Genomic DNA, 26,489 nt, shown 5'->3' with positions numbered 1-26,489 from the left:
CGCTAACATATGGTATGAATTGTTGATTGTCCTCTAAATTAGACCTCTTAGACTATGTTACCTTAATTAATCACCTTGATTAGCATTTGTCATGCCCTAATCCCTTAGAAAAATTTATGTTTGTTACCCATTATTATTATTGATTTTCCATTAATTGACATGATAAATGTTACAATTTTTTTTATTATTATAAGCAATATTACTAATCTAAACTAAAATAAGAAAAGGGGGAAGGTTTGAACTTGAGACGCAGCGGGTTGCAAAGTAAGTCCTTATCCACTATGAGCAAGTTTGGGATTGCTGCATTTTTTTTTTTAAACTGCTCTGATGTACTTCAAAAATAATCAACTCTAAAACCAGCAGTTGGATATTTGGTAAACTGTATTTTTAAAAGTGTTGTGAGTACGAAAGGAAGTGGATGTACTTTAAAAATAATCAACTCTAAAACCAACAGTTTGGCATGTGGTAAACTGTATTTTTAAAAGTGTTGTGAGTACGAAAAGAAGTGGAAAAGCATTTGGTAAATTTTAATATAAAAGTGATATAATTGTATAATGGAAAAATTGGACATGGTAGTGGGGGCGATGGTGGTGGCAATGGTGGTGATGATGGTGGCAGTGGTGGTGATGGTGGTGGCGGTGATGATGATGGTAGCGGAGATTGTGGGGGGTATGTTGGTGGTGTCAATAGTGGGATAGTGGGGTGTGGTGGTTGGGGTGCATAAGGAACAATGGTGGTAGGGGCGGCGGAGATGGCGATTGTGGTGGCAATGGCAGTGGCGACAACGATAGTAGCGGCCATGACAACAACGACGGTTGTGGTGGTGGCAATGGCCGCAACGGTGGTGGTGGTTATGGTAGTTATGGTGTTAGTGGCAGTCATTTTGTTCTCCAAGGGATAAAATGTATAGAAGGATAAATAATGCCATTTTGTAACTAATTAGGGTATTAAAGGAATTGAAAATATTCATTAAAGACTCAACTCTGGTTTTTATAAAAGCAACCTACAAGTTCTTATTTAAAGTTGTATGAAGGCCATTACTTTTAAAATAAGCAGGATATTTTGTTTTTACCAAACACTTTTATTTCTTAACTTTCAAGTGAAGCAGCTTTTGATGAAAAAAAAATACAATACCAAACAGGGCCTAAGACAATCCACCACTTGCTAAAAAGGGCTAGTTAATTAGTAATAAAGGTACCATAAAGGAACAAATCTCATTGTAACTTGTTAGACATTATGATACAACAAAAGATAACACACAATCTTGTATCATTTCACTTGTATATGGGAGGTCTTAAGTTCAACTTCTATGATGACAAGTTTGATGGTTGGCGCATTATGTGATTTAGTGAAAATCTCTTACGTTCTTCAACCCTTGGCAAGTGGCTTATAGCTTAAGCGGCTAGAACCATTAATTCTTGCACCCAAAGTTTAGGTTGGATTAGCTATATATTGTATAAACATGTATATACACATAGCATATTAACATGGTTATATCTATCAATAAACATGTATATACACATAGTATATTAACATGGTTATATCTATCAAACCCACGCGCTTATTCTTGTGGTACACTTTTTTATTTGGATGTTCCCTCGTCCACAAGGGAGGGTATAATCTAACTCCACAAACAGCTACGTAGCTCAATCAACTTTCCAAATAATCGAGGATGAGGTGAGGGAAGGAGAAACTACTCACTTTTAACGTTTGATGTTGGCAATTGAGTAGGTTGGAATTATTTGGTAGGACAAGGAAGCAAGTTTTGGAATCGAGGCTTTGGATTTATTTAGTAATATTAAGAAGGGTGTGGACTAGTTGTTTCTGTATTTTGCATGACAGTCCCCACGATAGTCACATGCCCACATGTGATGTTCCATATCTACTACTAATGTATCTTAGTGGTGTGGGTTAATGAGTACTTACACCACCATTAAACTAAAACTAACTTTAAAGAAAATGAGATGGTCACGAGATTCAAATTTAAAATATTTTAGTTACAAGTTAAAATAAATATTATTAGATCGTAGTATTAAGTGATTAAAAACCTAAGCTTAAATCCTTATGACGACATAATATTTGAAGTTTATCTAATAACGTAGTCTACAATTACGTAACCATCTAGGGTTTATCTTAAAATTTATGTTTGATTCATAAGTGCGTAGAATTATCTTCGTACGGTCATTTAGTTTGAATTGCAAAAACTAAAAGATAAGTGTCAAAATTGTTGCTAAATATGTTTTCAAAATAGAAGAAAAAGTCACTTAGTACTACGGTCTAGTGGTATCCTCTTACTTAAAAGTGAGAGGTCTTAAGTTTAATTTTGACCTTAATATCGTTTGTTTAAAATAAAATATAAAAAAAATAAAAAAGAGATAAACTCGTAAATTAGGATGAACAACCATTATTTTAATTTATTAAAAAAAAAAACAATTCAAGGTAAATTTTTTTTTTTAGAAGTGAATTTTTTTATAGTGTAACAAGGTAATTTTTTTTTTTTAGTGCTACTAGACCCAGCCCAGTGTCTTATTTCCCCACCCACATTATAATCTCACCCACCACAAAAAGTTAAAAACTTAAAATGTTATCTTCCCACAAACTATTATTTCTAAAATAACCTTTATATTGAAATTATTTTTATTTTTATTTTTATTGAGTAAAACAAAATCGACAAAGACACGACTCAATTGATCAAGATGCACAACAAGGATCTCATCCATCCAATACATTTTACACAATTCCCAGCGTCTTCTCCATCCTCCAGCACTCAACCCACCCCGAGAACACCGTGTTCCACTTCATATTGTAACAAACATATCAAATTAAAATGGCCAAAGGTAATGGGGCTTTATTTTTTGAAGATTTAGAGAGGTGGGTTGTTCTAGAAGATGGGGAAAAACAAACCTGTCAACCTAGAAAGCAGGGGTTTTTATTTTCTTTGGTCTTAGATGTCATTTTACAAGAGAGTGAATTTGGTATTAAATTTTTTTATTAAAAGGTGGGTGGAGAAATAAGACAGTGGTGTGAGTTTATCATCACTCTTTTTTTTTTTCTCTCTAAAGTATTGAGCTTCCAAAAGTGTTTATTTATTAGCACCCTATATATTGTTAAATACATCCTACATAAAATTTGTTACTAAATGTATTATATATTCTAATATAAAATAACTATTTAAATCTCATAAAATTTTAGTAAGGAAAATTATTTTATAAACGCTCCCCAAATCATGTTGAACGTGCATTGCATAATAGCTAACAAATAAGCGATCGTGTGTTGATTTCATGAATTCTGTTAAGATTACAGAAGCTGCATAAAAAACCTGAAGCAGAGGAGATTTTGATGTTTTTTGGAGGTGGAGGCGTGGAGGTTTTGGCTTGGGTGTTGATCTTCTATTTTTGTTCAAAAGAAGACTATCGTAACCAACAAAATGATTACTTTTTAGGCTGAATTTTGATTTTACAGACTGGATCACAACTTGCTGGGTATTGAGATTCCACTACGTTTTGTTCTAGGCAATTCTTGATGCTGAACGCGTACGTAGTGGTAATAATCCTATATAGGACACGGAATGCTGGATGGTTAATTATCAGTATGTACAAAAAATGAGCGATGATTATAGGACTAAGAAATGACAGGATTAAAAATGAGAGTATCTGAGGTAAAGTAGGAGGGCTGCAATTGAAGATAAGATGAGAAAAAATCGATTAAAATAGTTTGGACATGTGAAACAAAAACTTACCGATGCTCCAGTTAAAAAAATGTAATTATAAGATAAAGACTCAAGACAAAAGAGGTAGAGTTAATTCGATATCGTTTATTAATTGGTTTAAGGACCCTAAGTGCGGTCAAAGTCTTATGATGATCCATATATAAAGATATTCTTTTTTTTTCCATCAATTTGATATGACAAAACTATGACTAGCGGTAACAAAAGAAAATTATTCATGGTAAAAACAAAATAAACTCGGATCATAAATGAAATAGGTAGATATTTTCTATTTTATTCATTATTTGGATTGATGAATTAAATCAAATAATTATATGAGTGGAAGAAAACAACTTATATATGAATTCGTAGTAAAAAGGATTGATTTTCATCTTCTATGTATAAGAGTTAGAGAGTTAATAAGAGACCGTTTCTCAAAGATTGGTTGATTAGTCATCCTGACCTTACCTATGAAAACTTGGAAAAAGATTTTAAAAAAAGAATTGAAGCACTTGGAACTAACATAAGATTTAACGTAAAATCAAGCACAAAATGTTATAGAATTCATACAGTCAATCCAACTTAATGAGATATGACTTTATTGTTGTTATAGACTACATTCTTTTCATTATTGAGTTGATCATTGTTCATTTGCTTAAGAATGAACTATGCAGTACATAATAGAAACGAACATAATTTTTCCAAATTAAATTTTTTAATAGGAAAACTAATGAAAATGTCTTGAAAACTTAAAGTTTTAACAAAATGGACAAAAATGTGTTGTAAGTGAATAGTACCAGAATTGACTTTTTAGAGTAAAAATATGATTTTTCGTTAAAGTGAACAATGCCGAAAGTGTTTGGTTAAAACTCCCTTCTTTAATTTGGCTTTGATCAACGTAGCTAAATATTGAAACATAGATACCGACTACGTGAGGAGGTTGGTGTGGAGTGCGTGTAGAGGTTTAGGGTGCATTCAACAATATGTAAGTAATATGTAAGGAATGAATAAAACAAACAATGGCTTTCAAAATTGTAGTCAATGCCGTGCATATGTAGGGAAAGGGATCCTCTCCGATCCCTTCCACCAAATCATTCCCATCAATCAATCCAAGTCCTTAAAATTTAATTGAATGATTAAAGTTATTATAACTTTTAAAATGAACCCCTATTTTTAACTGTTAAATCAAATTTTAAATGTCCAAAATTAATTGATGGGAATGATTTGGTAGAAGAGATCCGAAGAGGATACCTTTCCCATACGAAGGCCTAAATAAAATCTTTCAAAAACCATTTTTTATGAAATATTTTTTTTTAATAATTCACTTATATGATGAAAAAAATTAAAAGCCCAAATGAACCTTGCCTTAGGCCCGATCCTAAAGCATCGGGGTGGCCCACTGGCCCGAGTAATAAATGCAAGGTGGTATGGCACGTGAACATACCCATGCGATGCAGGTATCTGTCATTACTGTGTTACCGCAGGATATTGATCCAACGGTGGACCTTTTCTGGTCCCCACACCAATCACATGTAGACGCCCTTACAATTTGTCAGACTCATGCCCATATAACCATAAGGTCCCAAGTATCATGTTTTTTATATTCCTTAATTAAAATTTAAACTAGCTTTTCATAATTAAATTAGTTGAGAAAATCTGGATCCTGCATTCCTTCTTGCCTTTTAATTTCTCCAATTAGCAATGTGAAATTGAATAGTTAACATAACTTCTCAATCATAAGTAAGTTTTACGCAACTAATTGTATATTATTATGTGTAAATTTTTCTCAACAAATAACGTAATATGTCGTGCGGTGAAAATGACAAACACACTATGTATGCAAGTATAATGGGCAAGAAAAATTGTTCAAGGATTTATGAAGGGAGAAATTAAACTTGGAAGAATGTAAGATGACTATTTTGAAGTGTTCATAACAATTTCCTAGCTAAAACGGAAAAAGTTGACATGACAATTAATGGTGAGACTTGTTTTGGTTCTCATTTAACTCTAGAAGTTTGTCGATACAATGGAGTAGTTTCTGATTCACTAATGTTGTTTAGACACACAACGTTGATCACATTATTGACATATTACCTACTATTTTATCTTGAATCTAACTAATTATATTATAAAGTATATCAACAATATCATTAGTTTTACGTATCTAAATAACATTATTATGCTTTACAATACTATACTCGGGCGCATGAACAAAGGCCTTTAAGATGACCTGCCATTTCAAAAAAGTTTGCAGTGCATATATGGTAGTAATCAATAGTCCACCAAATATATGATGCCACAATCATATAGCACATATACATACACAGGTCTTTCATCTAAAGGATTCCATTTTTCTTTAAACGGGGATCAGTAATGGGACTCATTATACATGAAATATCAAATGTCAATGAGCTTAACAATCTATTTTTTTAAGTCTTCATTCATAGATTATTTTTATAAAAAATCAATTCAATTCGAAATTATTTACTCATTTGACTGTCATAATGAAATTTCAATGTTTCTGAAAACATAGTGTTTCATCAATTTCATTGAACTCAATTAGATGCCTTAAATATTTTCGATTTAGCTGATATTTGACAGGACGATCTATAAAGTGCAACTTGAAAAATTAAACGGTTGGGATCGTTGAAATTCGATGTGGAGTGAACCCCACAATTAATCCCCGTTTTTACAAAAGAAATGGATTCCTTTGGATAAAAGCTCTGCATACACACACACACTCACATATGACTGGATGATCATTAAAACTGAGGATTATTACCATGATTGATCCCAGCTACCAGTCCAACAACTCCATTCAAAGTGAGAATCATGTGCTTTCTTTTAAATGAAAGGAGGCGACCGATCGATGAAGAAGCATATATATTTTCCATATGCACTTAGTGTTGCAGTGACTCAGATTTCCCTTCGAAGCTACTCCAAGAATCTCATCAGTTACCATCAACTGCATGGTGGCTGCCCGGCCTAATTGGATTTGGAAGGTCAAGACTCATGAGCAATTAGGTGAAGGATTACGTAATGTAATGCCTCGTCAACTGATCCAACCACCCAATTAGAATACACTTTACTTAAAAAATCTCTCATAAATCAAACTTAATTAAACCTTAAGATATATTGCAGATTAAAGATTAAGTCAACTGATAACTTATTTTATGAATTTGTTTAAGTTTCTTCTGGTATTCAAGTGCATATAGGAAAATAAGAATTCGTTGGTTGGCTAGGTTGCTGTTTTGTCAATCTTTGCTATCATGGATAAGATTAAGGACATTTGTATTTTATGCATTCGACTAGGTAACACTTTGATAAAATAATATAAGCGCGATATGTGATCCTATATTTAAGTGGATAGGTTTTGAGTTTCTACCCATGTGTTCCGGATTTGAAATTACATTATCTCCTAAATTATTGTAATAGTTTTGATTCCTTCCACTTCCTAATAATAGGAAAATTTATAAATTAAAAAAAATTACAAAATGGAAACCCGATCATATGAAAGGTTTGGGCCAAAGGTACCCCAATTTGTTGGCAACATAATCAAAGTTTGTCATTGGTCACTCTTCTTAGGTTGGGTTTGATTGAAGGCTAAGGGTTTGAAATCCAAGACCAAGATAACTTTGGGCCCGACTAATGTTTCAAAACTTTGGACCTAAACCACAAACACAAGTGACAAGTTAGAGGTACATAAGGCCTGAGGGGCTTTCTTTAGTGCATGTTTAAGTTACACATCTGAACAAGAGTCGTTAGATTTTGTTAGATAAAAAGATCTAATGACTTTTATTCAGCTGTGTAACTTAAATGTGCGCTAGAAAAAATTCCTTAGACTAAAATCTGTTGGATTTAGCATTAAATGAACATGCTTAGGGTTTAGGGAATTTGGGATATCTTGGACGTAAGATATCAATATCAATATGTATGTTTCCTAGTTTGGTTTGGATTCATTTTAGGATTTTGTTTCCTATATTCTTGGGACTTTTTGTAAAACCCACGACATCTATTATTACAAATAGATAGTTGTGGGATAGTGTTTGTATGAGTGAGTTTGAGAGGCATTAGTTTGTATACTAGAGAACACTTTGAGTTTAAGTTCTCTTGTATTCGTTGGTAATCAATAAAGTTTCCGTTGTTAGAAAGGTACTCCTATATTTAGGGCTGTAAAAAAAAATCTCGAATTTCCTGATCCCGACTGAAAAATCCCGAACCCAAAACCCAAATATCCCAAACAGACAAATCCTGAACAGTTCGGTAACCCATACCGAATAGAAAACGAAACTTTCGGTACGGGTTTTAGTATTCAACCTACCTTAGTTTGGGAATCCCTAACCGAACCGACAATTTTATATATAATTAAATATATAGTTTTAATTATTATAGACCGTTGGATTTGGTTGAGATTTAATCTCAACCGTTCATTTATAATTAATCCTAACCTCTTCACTAATTCTTCGTCTGTCGATCTCTCCTCCTCCTTTATTCTCCACCTCTGTCAGTCCATGTCTTCTCTAGAAACATGTATTCATCCCATGTCATTTGTTTTTTGTGCGGCTGTTTCCGTTGATAAACCTCTTTTTCTTGCTCTAGCACATGACATTTGTTTTTTGAACAAATAATAGTAGACACTAAAAAGGAGAATGTGAATTTAGTTTTACAATGAGTTAACAATAATGTGATATTTTATGTAAGAGTTTGTAGTTTGAGTTGTGTAAGTATTCATCGATCACATCCCCAACTCATGGCTATAGTTTTTCAACCACTCCCTTAAATTTGGTCCTTTTTTCTATTGAAAAGACATTAATACGTATCGACCTATTTGAATATGTAGTGAGTTGTTTCACAACATCCACGATATCCCTCTGAAAACCCTAAATATTGTGTGTGATTAGACGCCAAAGTAGAAGACGCAGCATGCGTGCGTGGAATAGTTTGAAAATATGCATGAGACTGAGAGGTTTGGCATTTAGTGTTTTCATTGCCTAGTTTTAAAATATTGTGTTTTTTTTAGTAAACGATATTATATCTACTAAAAAAGTAGAGAGATTGTTAAGTTTTATAATAAATTAGCAATAATGTGGTATAAATTCGACTTTGACGAGAATCGAACCTTAAGACCTCTCACTTACGAGTAAATTGGAATATCACTAAACCGTAGTATTATGTTGTTGGGTTTTGAAAAAGTAGAAAATGTGCTGTTTCAAAAATGTAATCTTTCAAAAACGTGACGCAAATTAGTGAATCTTAATCTATTTTCTAATTAGTATATAATATAATAGAGCCGGAAGAGTAGGTTTCCTAATTACAACATCAATGCAGTAAAGTTTAGGATAGTTAGTCAGTAGCATTGCTAATAATATTGTTTGTTCGCTTGTTGCGTTTTATTCTCATGGTTTCTATATTGGAATTGATGTATGTGGTTCACTGTTTTAATATCTCAGCTCTTGATGTTAACTACCACGCGATGGTTTACTGGTTGTGAACGAAACGAATTCGAAATTCGTATTTCACACAATAAGTTTTGGGTTTGTTCACTAGCACGATGTGAATCACATGATAGTGGTCAGAGAAAAATTGAAAAAAAAAAGACATTTTATTTATTTTATCTAGGTAAGTAAATTACTTGTTACGAATTCAACTATTGCTTAACATGAGAGAGAAAATATTGTAAGACACAGAAAGTGATCAAATATTCTAGTAAATAAGATGTTAAATTTTATTCATGTGTCCCACGTTCGAAACTCTGACATATTATCTCCAAAATTAATATAATAGCTTTTAACCCTCCTCTCTCCTAATAATTAAAAAAAAAAAATCAGTTGTCAGCTCCTATTTGCACTAATCAAATCTTGATTGCCTAATATGCTGTCATTCATTCAGTCAATTATGTAATTTCGGAGTTACATCATAAATCAGTTTTCCATTCTGCCAAATAGCTATAATATTTTTTACATTTTAGCTTAAATGATCCATGAGATTAACATAATTTCTCACTTTAATCTCTGACAACGAAAATTGCTAGGAATGATCTTTGAGTTTGTTCATCATAAATAATTTTGGTCAATCTGTGAAAATTCTGTCAATATTCTCATTTAGTATAGGAGTTAGTTTGACAAAAATATCATTAAAAAGGTGGTCACCGTGGTTGTTCACGTGACAATTTGACGAGAATATTGATAGATTTTTTATGGAGGAGCCAAAATGATTTATTATGGACAAACTTAGAGACTACTTCTTCTATCAATTTTAATTGTTCGGGACTATATTAAAAAAACTATGTCAATTTTAAAAACCATTTCGACTAAAAAGTCAAAATACACGTAATCAAAGTCGAATACCCCTGATAAAATGATTATTGCTGAATATGCATAAATAACTCTTTCATATAACAACATTTTTCAAGGCTCACATAGGCGTTATTTATAAATATATTTATATCAAGTGTAAGATGATAGGACACGACCAGATAAATAAAAGTTTGAATTTTCTTTTGGTCAATGAGATTATAGAATTCCATAAGTTATAAGGCCATGTGTATTAATTATTATTATTTTTTTATAACTTGTGCTTTAAGAATAATCAGATGTACATGTGTTTGCTAAATTGTATTCTTAAAAGTCTGTAAGTATGAAAAACAGTGTTAAAAAGTTTAGTAAATTTTAGCATATAGTAACTTTAAAATTTAAACTATAGTTCCATCTTTCATAATTTATAAAACAAATAACTATATAAGTTACAATTGTCCACAATGTTTTTTCATATTTTGGAAACATTGCGTTATAACTTTGTTATGCTATCACTCAACCATTAATCTTTCATTCGGTTACACAATGGGCTTTTCACTGTACCCATAGAGAAAAGGCTCTCTTTACTAAAGCAGTGCCAACATGTAGAACTAAAGCTAATCTAATTAGCAAATACACATCATTATATACTCTATTCCTCCTCGTCTCCACCATTTTTTTTTTTGCAAGATTACCAATTCCTTTCAATTGAGAAAATTCACTACTTGAGCATATCAAGAATATAATGGCCAAGTTGATATTTAGAAAAAATGGTAAGAAAGGCAACTCCTCTTTGAGCATTTTATCAAGTAGTTAGAGGGCATCTATGAAGGATAACTCTAACCTTCAAAGAGACAACACCCAAGTCATCCACGGAGATTCACCAGAGCTCGGAGGGTGAGTTGATGCCCTTGCCTCTTAGTAGATCCGCCAGTGGGCAGGGCGACAACTGCAATGGTGGCGGTTGTGGTGGAAGTAGTGGCAGTTGTGGTTATGGTGGTTGCAATGGCAATAGTGGCAGTTATGGTTGTGGTGGTAGTGGTGTTGGTTATGGTTGTGGTGGGATTGGTGGCGGTGGTGAAGATTGTGGTAGTGGTAATGGCCATGGTGGCCATTACTGTGTTATCTAAAGGATAAAATATGTATATAATATTAAATAATATCATTTTTTTAAACTAATAAAAATATTACAGGAATTGAAACTGTTCATTAAATAAGCATAATATTTTCTTTTTACTAATAACATTTTTATTGCTAATTTTAAAATAAAATAGTGTTTGATGAAAAGTAAATACCAAATGAGGCCTAAGAATCATAAGTTGAAGAAGAAATATAATATAATCACAATGACACCTGTGCCATTTTTAAGTAAATATTTAACCTGACAATTGCTAGAACTTGTGTGTGATGATATGACAATACCTAGTCCTCATAAGGACGGTTGAAAAGTTATTCGTCCTTTAACTCATTTCATTTTCATTAAGTTAGGATAATATTCTTGTCTTATAACGACTTTGACCGTATGAAATAGACAACAATTTAAAATATCATGTCACATCCCGGTCTGGATCCCACCACATTTCAGACTCGACTCTATCGTAACACGATATTATCCGCTTTGAGCCCTGACCACGCCCTCACAGTTTTGTTTCTGGGAACTCACACGAGAACTTCCCAGTGTGTCACCCATCATGGGATTGTTCTCGCGTGAATTCGCTTAACTTCGGAGTTCCAATGGAATCCAAAGTCGGTGAGCTCCCAAAAGGTCTCGTGCTAGGTAGAGATGAGAATATACATATAAGGCTTACATGATCCACTCCCCTGGACGATGTGGGATGTAACAATCCACCTCCTTAGGGGCTCGACGTCCTCGTCGGCACACTTCCGGTCATGGATTGGCTCTGATACCAATTTGTCACATCCCCGCCTGGGGTCCATCACATCTCGAACCCGCTCCACCACCGTAACATGATATTGTTCGCTTTGGGCCCCGACCACGCCCTCACGATTTTGTTTCTGGGAACTCACACGAGAACTTCCCAGTGGGTCACCCATCATGGGATTGCTCTCGTGCAAACTCGCTTAACTTCGGAGTTCCGATGAAATCCAAAGCTAGTAAGCTCTCAAAAGGCCTCGTGCTAGGTAGAGATGAGAATATCCATATAAGGCTTACAAGATCCACTCCCCTAGGCGATGTGAGATGTAACATACCACATTACTTAGAGCATCTCCAATAGCATGGACAATTCGGTAAGCAAACTTTACTTTATGAGCCACGTAATAAAATGTTAGTAACGACCACATAAGTCAGGATAGTACAAATTTTCCTACTTAGCTTCCCTACACAATTGAAGATGCTTAAGATTAGAGCATCTCCAATAAAGTAGGCAACAAAATAGACAAAATTGTACTGTAATAATTGACATGACAAATTACATACTTAATTACTTCATGAAAAAAATATATCACTCCAATGAAATAAGCAAACAAGTAGTTAAAACTTTATTATAAAAAGAAACATGAGGTCCGATTTGTCAATAATGTTGAAGTAGGCAATACTGCCCACTTTGTTTTAGTATGCAAATTTGCCCACTCAAGTGTGGAAATGCTATTAGTGTGGTAAATTCTAGAGAACTTTAATGAAAAGTTTTAAGCACTGTTCACTTTAACGAAAAACCATATTTTTTACACTAAAAAGTCAATCATGGTACTATTCATTTTACCCTTTATTTTATTTTTATCATTAAACCTCAAAATTTTCAAGTTATTTTCATTAGTTTTCCTTAAATTCTAAGCCGGAAATATTGAAAACTAGAGAAAATCCATTTAACTTCTTAATTACCTATATTTTCTGGCTTGTTTTATTCACACACCGTGTCTGTTGACTACATCATACATACTTAATAACTTTCACATTTACTTTTTTAATTAAAATTTGGAAAGGGATTATCTCCGGATCCCTTCCACCAAATTCACCAATCCGGGCCTTTGAAATTTGATCCAACGGCTAAAGTTATTATAACTTTTAAAGTGAGCCCCTGTTTTTAGCCGTTGGATCAAATTTCAAGGGCCTCAATTGGTTGATTGGGTGGATTTGATGGAAGAAATCCAGAGAGGATCAATTTCCTTAAAATTTATCTTAATACACACACATACTTCTCAAAACTACTTTCACAGTCCACACCCTTTACATATACCCCAATCTCCAGTCCCTAGTCTTTAAATTTAAGGTGTCAAATAGGAATATTAGGGGTTTTCACTCTTTTCAGTGTAGTAGGTTTTCGTATATTTATTTAGCAATTTAAAAAAAAAAAAACAAACTATAGTATTAATAATAAAATGTGAGAAGCCGACTAAGTCTTACAATAAATTTACCATAATAATATGATTCAACTTCATATTTAACGAAAATCAATTTTAAAATCTCTCACTTATAAGTGAAGATGAATATCACAATGTCGTAGTACTAAGTGGTTGCGCATAATGCTAAAATTTGAAAAATGAGATGAACACCATGGCCTCGTTTGGCAGCTCGGACTGTACTGACTATTTCTGTCGGATAGGATAAATAGTCATCGGATAGTACTGACTAAATTAGTCGGGCGTTTGGTGCAGTATCAGACTAATGACCGTATTATTTATACTGTGTTTGGTTTTATACCGGATAGGCTAAATCAAACTTAAAATTAAATTAAACTTATAAAAATAAAAATAAAAATATCTGAAACCATCCCTTCTTCTTCCCCGTTCTCTCCGCCGCACCCCTCAAACGTCCTCCCTCTCTCTCCCTTCTTCTTCCCCGCCTGCCTGCACATCTGGTGAGCAACCATGAGTCATCAGATCCACATCAACCCAAATCAAGAGTGCATGCTTCTTCGCAAGACCCAGTTGCAGGGGAGGACGACGACGTCGATGGGGAGGACGACGACGGCGACGGGGAGGACGCCGATGGACGACGACGTCGATGGGGAGGACGCCGATGGTGAGAGAAGGTAACCGGGGGGGGGGGAGGACGACGACGCCTAGAGAGAGAGAGAGAGAGAGAGAGAGAGAGAGAGGGCCGACTAATAATCCCGGCCTTTTGGTTGGTTTTATTAGTCCGGTGTATACCGTGCTAAATAAGCACACCGGTTAATTTAATCCGGCGCTTATTTAGTATGAGTGAACGCCAAACACCCGCGTCCGTATAATTAGTCCTATCCGATCCTCTATCCGATCTGCCAAACAGGGCCCATGTGTTGTTTGGCAGGCTAAGGGTTGGTCTAGTGGTGGATTGGCTAAAACAAATGGCAGGTGGTGGTAAAAAAATGATCATATAGCAGTCATACTTCCGTGGACTGGACTCACACCTGATCCACGCCTATTTCGAACCTTCAGACCATACTGTGCATGTTCGCCAGCCTGACTCACTCCAATACCTTTCAAATATTTCATTCCCTGCTTCGCACTCCTTGAACGACAATGCTCCCGCCCCACGTATACCATACCACCTGTCAAACTGAGGGTAATCTAGTAATTCCAATTCCCTTACCTTGTCAAAGCCCAAGCATGTCCACCACCTGCACCGTACACCAATCCAAAATACTTCCTCCTTTCCCGGAAAAGCCTTCTGTTTGAATTTAAAATTACAAAACGGCCAAAAAATAAGCAAGGACAAAATCAAAAGGCGTTATAAACAGAAGAACACATGCATAAATTCTATGATACAATATATCATACCACCTGCTTGGAAGAGGATTTACAATTTACTAAAAGCGTTTTTAGATATTTAAAAGTGCTTCAGATGCTTAAAAATGCTAATAATAATATTTTATGAGAAAAGCTTAAGAGCATCTTCAAAGAAAGTGTGAAATTTTAAACATCAAAATAATATTAATGACTTATGTGGCAATTTGACATCATTTAGTAATATTCTTTTTATAACCTTTTTGTGGGGTTCATGATTGAGGCAACTAATCAAATATTTAAAAAACATAAGAACATTTATTATATATTATATCAATCTATTAAAATATCATTTAATAAATTTGACAGTTGCAGTCGAATTTAACAGCAAAAGGTTTTGTCTTGAATTGAGTCGGCATCATGTAAGAAATTGAAGGCTTGATTGGAGAGAGCTTGCTGCTATTTTTTACTGTTGTATGTTTATATGACAGTTTTAATATTTCATTTGAAGATACTATAAGTCCTATGGAGTTAGTAAAATCATATATTGAAGCATGATAAAATTTTCACATTTTGATAAACTTTTTCAGAATTAACTTCAATTTTTATTAAAAAATTTGAGGTACTTGTAATAAAATAATTACTTAAGTATTCTATAGGAATACAATCTCTCCTAACTTCGACACCATGGTTACTAAAAAATCGAAGCATAATAAAATTTTCACACTTCCACGAACTTTTCCTGAAATAACCTAAATTATTATTTATTATTAAGAAGCTAGACGTGTTTCTAGTGAAAACGCTTGCTAAAATATTTTATATGAAGACATCCCTCCTAACTCCCATGGTCCTATTTGACAAAAGAAAAAATCTCCTATAGTCCTACGACCCTGATTTTGACAATCCATCCGTATGATTAATCAAATTCAACGGCCCATGATCTGTCAAACATTTTTTTACCTAGTGAGGAGTAAAACAGCTTATAATACCTCATCGCTTGGCTCCATTGTGTCTCAGAGGCACAGCGCCTTACTCATTCTGTCTCAGTCCTCTCTCTCTCTCTCTCTCTCTCTCCCCTCCCCTGACTCAAATTCTCTTCCATTCTCTTGGTTTATCGTTTTCTCGCCGTAGATCTCAAACTTCTCATTTCTCTCATTTTGTCGTCTCTCGCCGGCGGAGGGACGACTCAGATTCGATAGGGGCCGTCAGATGTGCGGACTTTAACTCGGGGCTCCTGATCCGATACACCGCCGGAGACTGAGCTTCGACGATGGGCCAGTGCTACGGCAAAACCATTCCCACCACCGAAAATGACCCCAACGGCACCAACGTAACTACAATCACTACCTCCGTCCACCAACCTCAAACGACGCCGTCGCAGCAGGCCGGGCAGAACGGGGCCCTCAGCGTAAAGAACACGCCGGCCCGGTCGTCGAACCCTAGCCCATGGCCGAGCCCGTACCCGCACGGCGTATCTTCCAGCCCTTTACCTGCAGGAGTGTCGCCGTCTCCGGCGAGGTCGTCGACTCCGGGGAGGTTTTTCCGGCGGAGGTTTGCGCCTCCGTCTCCGGCGAAGCACATAAAGGCGTCGCTAGCGAAGCGGTTCGGGAAGCCGAAGGCGAGTCCGATTCCGGAGGAGGGCGGGGCGGAGCCGGAGCCGGAGCAGTCGCTGGACAAGAGTTTCGGGTATGGGAAGAATTTTGGAGCTAAGTATGAGCTCGGGAAGGAGGTGGGGCGAGGGCATTTTGGTCATACTTGCTCTGGTAGGGGAAAGAAGGGTGAGCTCAAGGACCAGCCTGTGGCTGTTAAGATCATTTCGAAAGCCAAGGTACAATTGAGTTATGATATCAATTCTGCAATCCTTTTAATTGCTTGTTTAGTGATTCTTTTCGGAAATTCAATCGTGTTTATATAGAAAATGTAGTGTAGAGGGTGCTAAAGTTAACACATTTATGTACAAGTAATGCGATTATCGCCATTTCGAAACCATTGTGGGAAATGTAGAGGGATTGGTATTCCATCTATTACTATTAGGGGATTCCTGTTTTTGGCTTTGTAAATTGGTGGTGGCGAGTAAATTTCGTTAGGGAAGAAAAAGAATGGATGGGTGTGGATAGAGAAACCACATTGAGGGAAATTGTTATAGTCAAGCAGAATTTATGAACTAGATACTGAATGTTATTACTTACTTAAGTAGAAAAGATTACGGTGGTTTAGTTCGCAGTATCCTACAATGATGTGGGATATGTTGCGTGAAAATGATGTGTTCAACTCAGGGATCGTTAAATCTTACGTTGCTTCTTGCACTGCGGCCACGTTGCTATGTCTGCAGAGTGTAGCTGTACGTGTCCTCGTCTCTAGGTTGCATTATTGCATGATAATTGTGTCTCTGTAATGATTATGTGATCATCTGAGTTCAAAAAGGGGGTGCACGACAAGTTTGTTGCAAACTGTTACTGAAGCTCTTGCTCCACTTATTTTAATTCATTTCTCTTGTAAAACACGAGTCAGAATTGTTGAAGTTTTTTAATGACTTGCCAAAGCTAGGTAACGGTGTAGGTCTGACATTTGTTATGAGTGTAAATTGTGTTACTTTTCAAATTGAATATTTGTGTCCAGAGCTAGATTTTTACCCTTTCTTCACATGTCAAATTTGGTAATTAATAACAGGACAGCATTATAATCGATTACGATGTCTTGTCTGGAGTTGTAATTTACAGCTGGAAATGAATCTGGTCTATGATCTGTGTGTGAGTGCATAGCAAGTATGATAACACCCGTGCTCCGATGATTTGGACATGTGTCATCCTTCCTCATATTCTGTTTCCTTTTCCCTTAGGCCTCAAATTTCTCTAGTTGTAACGGTACGGGATATTATAAATAATGGCACCCATTTAAATGCATTGTATTTGTTTCTTACCAAATTCATTTGGCAGATGACGACAGCAATATCGATTGAAGATGTTCGTAGAGAGGTGAAGATATTGAAAGCTCTATCTGGGCATAAGCATCTTGTAAAATTTTATGATGCATGTGAAGACGCCAATAATGTTTACATTGTCATGGAGTATGTATACCTTGTTTTCTATTCATCCTTTTTATTTGGAGGGTCAGTTGCATGCATGATTGTTGAATGAAGAAGTATATAAACTTTTCTGGTTGAGGCATCATATGCCATGTCTCCTACTCCTTTGGTATGACATCTGTGGATTTGTGTTCTCTTACCAGATTGTGTGAAGGGGGGGAACTTCTCGACAGAATTTTATCTAGGTAATTTCTTTGCCAGTATTAAAATGTTACTCATTTCATTCCAATGGTGTATTGTATGTTGACAAACTCACCTTAACTGCAGAGGTGGAAGGTATGCAGAGGAAGATGCAAAACACATAGTTGTGCAAATTTTAAGTGTTGTTGCATTTTGTCATCTTCAAGGCGTTGTGCACCGTGACTTAAAGCCAGAGGTTTTGATTGTCAACCTATGTGTTTAAGTTACTTATGAGTTCTTATCTGTTTCTACCTCCAAACACAGTGCTAAATGTATTCTCTCTCCTTCTCTGATTCTTGCTTAACAGAATTTCCTTTTCGCTACTAGAAGTGAAGATGCTGATATGAAGCTTATTGACTTTGGTCTTTCTGACTTTATCAGACCAGGTATCTAATAATGATCATCCCTACTCTCTCAATAGCTGAAGTTGATTTCTCTCCTTGACTCAATAAATACATTAGAGCTGCAGTTTCAAGTGCCGCTTGGTTTTAGTTATTGTTCTCCTTTTAAAACGGACAACATTCAATTTTCTCGACTATTTGATGTTTCAATTGAATGGAACACCCTGCAGTGAACCATATGATAAGTTTGATGATTTTTATCTACTCAAAAGTTAAATTGGTTGAAATTTGAAGATTAATAATACACATATTTTTATATATAGTGTTTAGTCTAATGGTCAGGCCCTTGGTTTGTTACCAAGAGGTCTGGGGTTCGACACCTCTCAAGGTACCCACTTAGCAATTGCTAGAGTTTCTTGCCTACCAAATGTTGTGGGGTCAGGCGGGTGGCCTAGTGAGTAGTCGGGTCAAAGACTCGGAGACACTAGATTCAAAAAAAAAAAAAAAAAAAAAAATAATAATACACATATTTTTTGTATTTGTAATGGTGTATGAAATAAATTCTTTCTTAGAGAACTGTTTTGTTTTCTCCACCATTTTTTGAATTTGTAAGAAACTTGTTGAATGTCTTCTACAAGTCCAATCTAATTCCGATAAATCTGTGGATACACTAGTGTCAAGTCAAGTCTAATTCTGTGCAACCCGTCTCATCTAATCTAACCCCTCTTGAAAAGAACAAAAAAAGCTTTTAGATGTTTATCATTTAAAAAAAATATTTGGTCATACAAACCAAAAAAAAAGAAACCATATACTATGAGAACTGTAGTGGAAAACATGAAGTCCTTTTTCAACTAACCAATTTCAATATTTAATGAGTGTTTCCCCTCTTTTGATTGCTTGAGCCAATTCATACTTTGTTTATTTGTACTTATTAAAATTATAGGAGGAAACTTTTTTCCTCATTATTTATCCATGTATGCATTTATGTGCAGATGAAAGACTTAATGATATTGTTGGAAGTGCATACTATGTTGCGCCTGAAGTCCTCCATAGATCTTATAGTCTTGAGGGAGATATATGGAGCATTGGTGTTATCACCTATATCCTGCTATGCGGAAGCCGACCTTTCTGGGCACGAACTGAATCTGGAATTTTCCGTGCAGTGCTACGAGCTGATCCTAGTTTTGATGATTTACCCTGGCCTACTATGTCTCTAGAAGCCAAGGACTTCGTAAGAAGACTTTTGAACAAGGACTACAGAAAAAGAATGACTGCTGTCCAAGCCTTATGTAAGCAGATTTCTTTCTATTGCTGTCTAAAGTACTACCCAGGAGATAAAAAATTGGTGGACAGTTTTAGATGATATGCTTTGCTCTTAATCATGTTTGGGTGGTCTGGGTGGTCTTTGTACTTCCCTTCCACAATCGAAATAAAATGTTGATATCAGGGGAGCGGGTGAGAGGTTTCCATTTGGTTGCTCAATCATATTTGAACTAAACATCCATCTATATTGTGTCATCTGCTGAAATACCTTTGTTCATTCTTCTCAAAAAGTGTGGTTATAACTACAGATTGTTAGTTTGATACCAAATATTCATTTACAAGCAAGAGTGACTTTAAATTGAATACTATTTGATTTGGCATTGTTATTTGGTAATGCTGAAAAGTGATCTTTTCCATTTGGTTTTCAAAGCTAATAATGACACTCATAATTGCAGGTCACCCATGGTTGCGAGATGACAGTCGTCCTCTTCCTTTGGATATATTGATACATAAATTAGTCAAATCATATCTCCAAGCTACGCCATTTAAACGTGCAGCACTTAAGGTATTGTTACCATTTCCAAATATGGCTTTTCTAACTTCATCCCATTTCGTTTTTCAGTATTAGAAATTTTTGATATCTCCTAATTATGCCTATTACACATAGCTTGGTCGTGTCTGCTCTTAAATGTCAAAACTTCATCTCTTGGTTTTACTTGATGATTAATTTGGTATCGGAGTGATGTGTTCTTTATCCTTTCTTTTTTTTTTTTTTTTGGTCAATAGTTCTTTATCCTTTCTGATAATGCATAATGTATCTTAACTTTTTCCTTTTCTGTTTGGGTCTCGAAGAATGTATCTTCAACTGTATAGTATATCATTACCTTCACCCTATGGCATCCTTGAAAATGATGCTTATAAAATGTCAATATTGAGATGTCTTTGATTACATGGGAAGATATATATTTTTTTATATAATCAATATCTACTTTTTAACTTGGGAGCAGCCTCTCCATAAATAGGGGTAAGGCTAGCCGACATTCACCTCTCCCAGAACCTGCGTAAAGCGGGAGCCTTGTGCACTGGGTACGACGAATATCTACTTTTTAAGAAACTTAATTGGCAAGTGAACAGAAAATTTAACCTTTGTTTTGTTAATTAGTGAGGAAAGAAAATTATTAAATTTCCATTTGAGTTTCCACTTTTCGGTTCTATGGCTAATGGAAGTGAAAAGAAAAGGTAAAACCTTTAGCTTTTCTCTTGAACTCTTTCTACAAAGTAGGCAGAGTGATGGTTCATAGAGAGTAGAGACATTCTAATTACCTTTCGTTTTCTCCATTTAGCTAAATCCTAGTAATCTAGTGATCAATAATCTGCAATTTCTTTCACTTTTCATGGAGGCAGGTATAAATTGTTTTTGACTATACGTACATATATTCTATATTAAAATCATGTTCCTGTTTTTTCATGGCGTGATTGCAGTCTCTTTCCAAAGCTTTGACGGAGGATGAGCTGATATATCTAAGAGCACAATTCATGCTTTTGGAACCAGATAATGATGAGCGTGTCTCTCTTCATAATTTCAAAATGGTTATTTACTACTCCTACTTTTTCTAATTTGAGTTTCCAGGCAATATATATATATATTTTGAAGAGGGGCTTATGGGGAGAAAATTACATTTTGCAGGCTCTACAAAGAAATTCAACTGATGCGATGAAGGAGTCAAGGGTTGTTGATATCCTAAGTGCGGTAAGTGTTCTTGCTTTTGGATTGTTTTAGTTGAAGGGATAGTTTGGGAAGTGCTTTTAAATGACTGAAAGCGCTTTTGAGGATATGTTTTTGGGTTCCAAAAGTACTTGAAGTGATTCCTGCAAGAAGTGTGCTTTTCCAGAATTAATTGCATTTTTACCAAGAATTGGTTCTAAAAACATTTTCTCTAAAAGCACTTTCAGTCATTTAAGAGCACTTCCAAAACGAGTCAGAAGTTTGCTAGCATGTGTAGGCTATCGTAACGTATGCTATAATTTATCTGACATTTTATCCTTTTTTATGCCATGACATTTGAGGTCAGCAATGATCAGTTTCTCAATTCCCTGTTATAATTGATTTCAGATGGAACCGCTTGCTTATAGAACAATGGACTTTGAAGAATTTTGCGCAGCCGCAATCAGTACCCATCAATTGGAGGCCCTTGAAGGGTGGGAGCAGATAGCCTGTACTGCTTTTGAGCATTTTGAACGGGAGGGTAACCGAGTCATATCAATTGAAGAACTGGCAAGAGTATGTCCAATTATGTATTCTTCTCTTTTACAGTCAATATTTGCTGCATTTCCGATTTTAAATCAAAATGGCTTTACCTGTGAATGCAGGAATTGAATCTCGGCCCTTCTGCCTACTCTATCCTCCGAGATTGGATCAGAAGCGCAGACGGAAAGCTCAATTTCCTTGGATATACAAAATTTTTGCATGGTGTGACGATCCGTAGCTCCAACACCAGACCCCATTAGTTTTATTCTTTTACCCTATTTCTTTTTAGCTTTTCAACATATAGTTTCTTGTAAGATTCTTGGGTTTTTCGGATGATTTGCGGGAATTTTAATTTCGCTTTCTTCGGGCAGGTGGGGGGGTAAAGGAAAATGTGTATAAAAAAAAATGAACATGTTAGTGAATCCAGTGGGGAATTTCAAGCCAATTTTTATAAAGTTAATGTTTTTCTCCCTTCTCGTTCCCTATTTTGGCGGTTGATATGGTTTTTATTTATTTAGATCTCTCGTGTGGTTGAGTTTTTGTTGCACATCATTGTTCTGGGGATTTTGTAGCCTCTCCCCCCTTTTTGGGCGTGCACTCTTATGGTCCCAGTAGTTTCGATCGATCAAGTTCGATTCGATGGATCACTAAATTATGAACCAGCATCCCTCTCTTACAATAACCCTAATCAATTTAAATAAACAAATCAAGAAAGGGAAATGATTTTCAATTCAAAAGTCATAAGTAAACACGAGTGTACGGAAAAACAAAACTCTTGGAATTAATAAATTCCAAACATATTACACACATCCGTTAGAACTAGTATTTTGGTGTTTCTGTTTGAGCAAAGACCACTCAAGGAAGTCCCGGACTCTTTTTGTTGGAAATAATTCATCAGGAGCCACCTTAAAATCCGAAGGTTTCGTCTCTTTGCTGCGTTCGATTATTTGGACGCCCGATGTTAACAAATTGATAGATTAGCAAACTAAGTTCTTAATTAAATGGAAAAGTTACTTTGAAGGAAACAGAAAAATACAATGTCAAATTAAGCATATTCATGAACGAAAGAGGGGGCTATGCCCTACATCTGTCCTATTGTGATTATATAACAAAAACGTCATAAGATCAACAAAGGAAGTTGAGGTTCTATTATACACCCAAAATTATATATACATTAGCGTGTCACAAAAGAAATAAAATAAACAAGTGTACAAAAGGTAAATAGACATGTTTAAATTGTGATATTTATAGAAAATCATTTTCTTGGTTATTAAGAAAGTAGATGGTAGCGCGTATCAATCATAAACTAGTCGTATAAACAAGAAATAACTCAAGAAAAAAAAGATTTATTTAATTCCAACTGGCTAATTAAACATGATGCTTGAGAAAAACCCTAACGGATACCAACGACAAGGGGAAAATTAAAAGTACCTATTTATTTTGAACTATTTAATTACTCTAAATCTAACTAGCTAAATCTTAAGATTAAACTACACATGGTCACATGGATACTAAGCTTTTGGGGGTGCCGGTGAAGCTTTGCTGGAACAATGGTTCTTTAACAGAGTTGGAAGAAATTGTTGTTGAACTTGTAGAAAACATAGTTTAACTATAGGATATTCTTTGTTAGAGATTATTATCAATTTTCAAGCAAAAATTATATATACATATGGTCCAATATCCTAATCGATAGGGTGTTAGTTTCTACCCTTGCATCCAGTTTCGAAACTCTCCCTACATTACTGTAATTCTTTTCTAGTTGACAGTAACTATCAATTAAAAGAGAAATAAATAAAAAAGAAGTATTTAATAGTTCGTATTAGTTCACTCTTCCAATTACAACACACGACTATACACTCGCATATTATATAGCATGCTGTAATTCACCAAATGACCAAGAAATGGATAATCACTCATGGATTCTTCCAATTACAATACACGACTATATATACAAGCATATTATATAGCATGCTTTAATTCACCAAATGACCAAGAAATGGATAATCACTCATGGATTCTTGAACTTGATATCAAAGGTTAAGATTAAAACAATAAAGAAAAAATTATTTATTCTTCATTCCTCTTGATGTAAAAAAATAAGTGATCATAAATTCTACATCACTAGGTGAGCAAGAGAATATGAATCTTTATCCAAATTCGTTGAGTGAAGTCTGAAGATTAGCATGAGATTCATTATCTTTTAGGAAATATCATCCATAGTTGAAATCAAACGCTAGTTTACAAATAGGATTCTTGTTAGAGATAATTATCAATTCTATAAACTTTTTCCACATTTTATGCGTCAATTGTATGTTGTCATTTATCATTTCTCAAACAAAAAGGGTATATATCACTTTGTACTACGGTGTAGTGGTATTCCTGAAAGGTCTTAGGTTCGATTCTCGTCAAAGGCAAATTTGAACCACATTATTGCTAGCCCATTGTGAGGCTTAGCTCACTCCCCCATCCCCGTTAGTTTAGATAATATCGTTTATTAAAAAAAAAAAAAAACTTTATGTATGAGCTATCAATTGTCAAGAAAAAATAATATTAGAGTTGAATAATTAACACTTATAGCGTGTAGCAGTGCACAATGGGAGAAGGAATTAAATTAGCAATAATGATTTTTATCCAAAAATTATGAGATAATTAAGTGACAAGCATTATAACTCCAATATAATTGCAGTTAGTTTGGTGTTATATCCACTTCATAAGTAATCTAAACTGTAGAAGATAAGTTTAGATATATGTTTAATTCAAAAGGGTTCCTTAGAACTCTTATCTAAGTTTAGATATATATTTAAAGATAAGTTTAGATATAATGTTGAAGATGATTGTGAAATATTATCTATTGTATTATGCATTAGTAAGTTTCAAGATGATTTATTAAATCAAAATTTTTTAGTCCGAGTTGATTGCAAATCTGCAAAACATGTTTTACAAAAAGATGTTCAAAATATTGTATCCAAACAAATTTTTGCACCGTGGCAAGCCATATTAAGCATTTTTTTTTTTGATATTGAGTACATTAAGGGTAGCCACAATTGCATTCCAGATTTTTTAACAAGAGAATTTATGCACGGGAAGAATGTCAGGAAACAACAATAGCCAGAGAAGGCTTCCAGTCACTCTTCCACCTCCACCACCAGTAAAAAAAGGAATCTATTCCCGATTTCTCATTGGCCTTAGCCATCACCAACAGATTTACTCCCTTAGGATCCACTGTAGGACATGTCTGACCGAATTACCAAAAGGTTTTATCCAACCCATATGATCCATATTCATCAATGTCATCACCTTCAACACCCAGAACGCCTAGCTTTGCTAAAACATCCCCTTATGTCAAGAAAAATCCAATGGAATACCTCTTCAGCATCCCCAACCAAATTGATGGAAAACAAACCCCAGAAAAACTAGCCAAAACAATCTTACCTCCGAATTTCCATCATATACCAACTGAATCTTTCAAAACCCTCAAATACTACCAAGCAATTCTTAGTGAAACCGAAAGCATTGCTATCAAACCCATTTACATTACCACCCATGAAAACAAAATACTCTACCATTCCCTCCATATTGGAAGATTCCTTACAGACAAGAATGGGGACTCCCTTTTATCACACTAAATCACTCCATACCCAAAATGTTCTCATTCCCAACAACCATTATAATAACCTTGATTACATTCAAGCATGGACCAACATATTCTTACACCAAACATCTGATTTTTGTCACTCTTGGTTCATCACATTTGACAAAAGTTTCAGGTTAAACTTTCCAGCATGGTTTCCCAATTGGTGGTCAGTGCATGACCTAACAGCCAGCTTACTACTTGAAGATCTCATGCAGATTTTATCATCTGGTTTCTAGAAAAGTTTTGATCGAAGCCGGTTCGACGACAGAATCACTTTTCTACCGTTGTTCATGGCCAAATACAAGGTCCCTTGGATCATGAAATGGAACTACGAAGTTGAAACAAGACAAGTTTACCGTTCTCGGGGGCAAATTTGACTACCAAAAAATTATCAGTTTAGTCTCATCAGAATTTCCTATTGTTCCTGTTCCAATGGTATCACCAACAACAACAACGGCATTGCCAGAAATTCTAGAAAACACACAACAAGTTCAAAGAAAAAAAGAGAAATCCTCACAGCTCAAGGAATTAGCCGATAAGCTTATGGCATAAGCAGCTTTACTGCACAATGACGAAAAAGACACAAATTCAGACTCATCAGACACTTTGTCTCAACCTCTCAAGTGGGTAGATTACCCGGATTCCCAAGATCCATTTGAAATTTGAAATTTTAAAAATGTAATGAATTGTAATCATTTCAGGGTTTTACCTATGTAAATTGCATAGTAGAAGCCATGTGATTTTCACAGAAAGCAGCATCAGCAGTAGCAGCAACCATTTAGACATAACACTATTCATGAATAGTAAAATCATTTTTTACTATTTATCCATCATTTTAGCCAGCAGCAGCGTGAATCCACAGTGAAAACATCATCATTTGCCAGCCTTTACAGTCTTTGGCACATGTAAGCGACATATAGTAGTGGGATTCCTGGCCTCAATCATCTCATTTCTCTCTACAAAAGCAGAATTCATTTTCAGAAGAAAGGGACTTTTGGTCGAAAATAGTTGAGACTTCTGCGAATTCTCTCAAGAACAGAAGCCATTATTCAGCTCCATCTCATATCCAGTTAA

The 26,489-nt window shown here is 35.1% G+C and overlaps 1 protein-coding gene across 1 annotated transcript; it reads left to right on the top strand.

Moving 5' to 3' along the window:
- Positions 1-15,718: 15,718 nt before the first annotated feature.
- On the top strand, positions 15,719-22,252 carry LOC126629419 (CDPK-related kinase 3-like). The gene is made up of 11 exons (XM_050299458.1): positions 15,719-16,492; positions 17,601-17,731; positions 17,893-17,934; positions 18,017-18,125; positions 18,237-18,315; positions 19,263-19,559; positions 19,989-20,098; positions 21,016-21,123; positions 21,221-21,283; positions 21,647-21,814; positions 21,904-22,252. The coding sequence occupies exons 1-11, from the start codon at positions 15,935-15,937 to the stop codon at positions 22,039-22,041; spliced, it is 1,803 nt and encodes a 600-aa protein (XP_050155415.1). The 5' UTR covers positions 15,719-15,934; the 3' UTR covers positions 22,042-22,252.
- The last annotated feature ends 4,237 nt before the right edge of the window (positions 22,253-26,489 follow it).

The sequence above is a fragment of the Malus sylvestris genome, chromosome 7, assembly GCF_916048215.2.
Source record: "Malus sylvestris chromosome 7, drMalSylv7.2, whole genome shotgun sequence".
NCBI classification, from domain to species: Eukaryota; Viridiplantae; Streptophyta; class Magnoliopsida; order Rosales; family Rosaceae; genus Malus; species Malus sylvestris.
The sequence above is the reverse complement of the archived record's forward strand: the minus strand, read 5'-3'. Positions and strand labels throughout refer to the sequence as shown.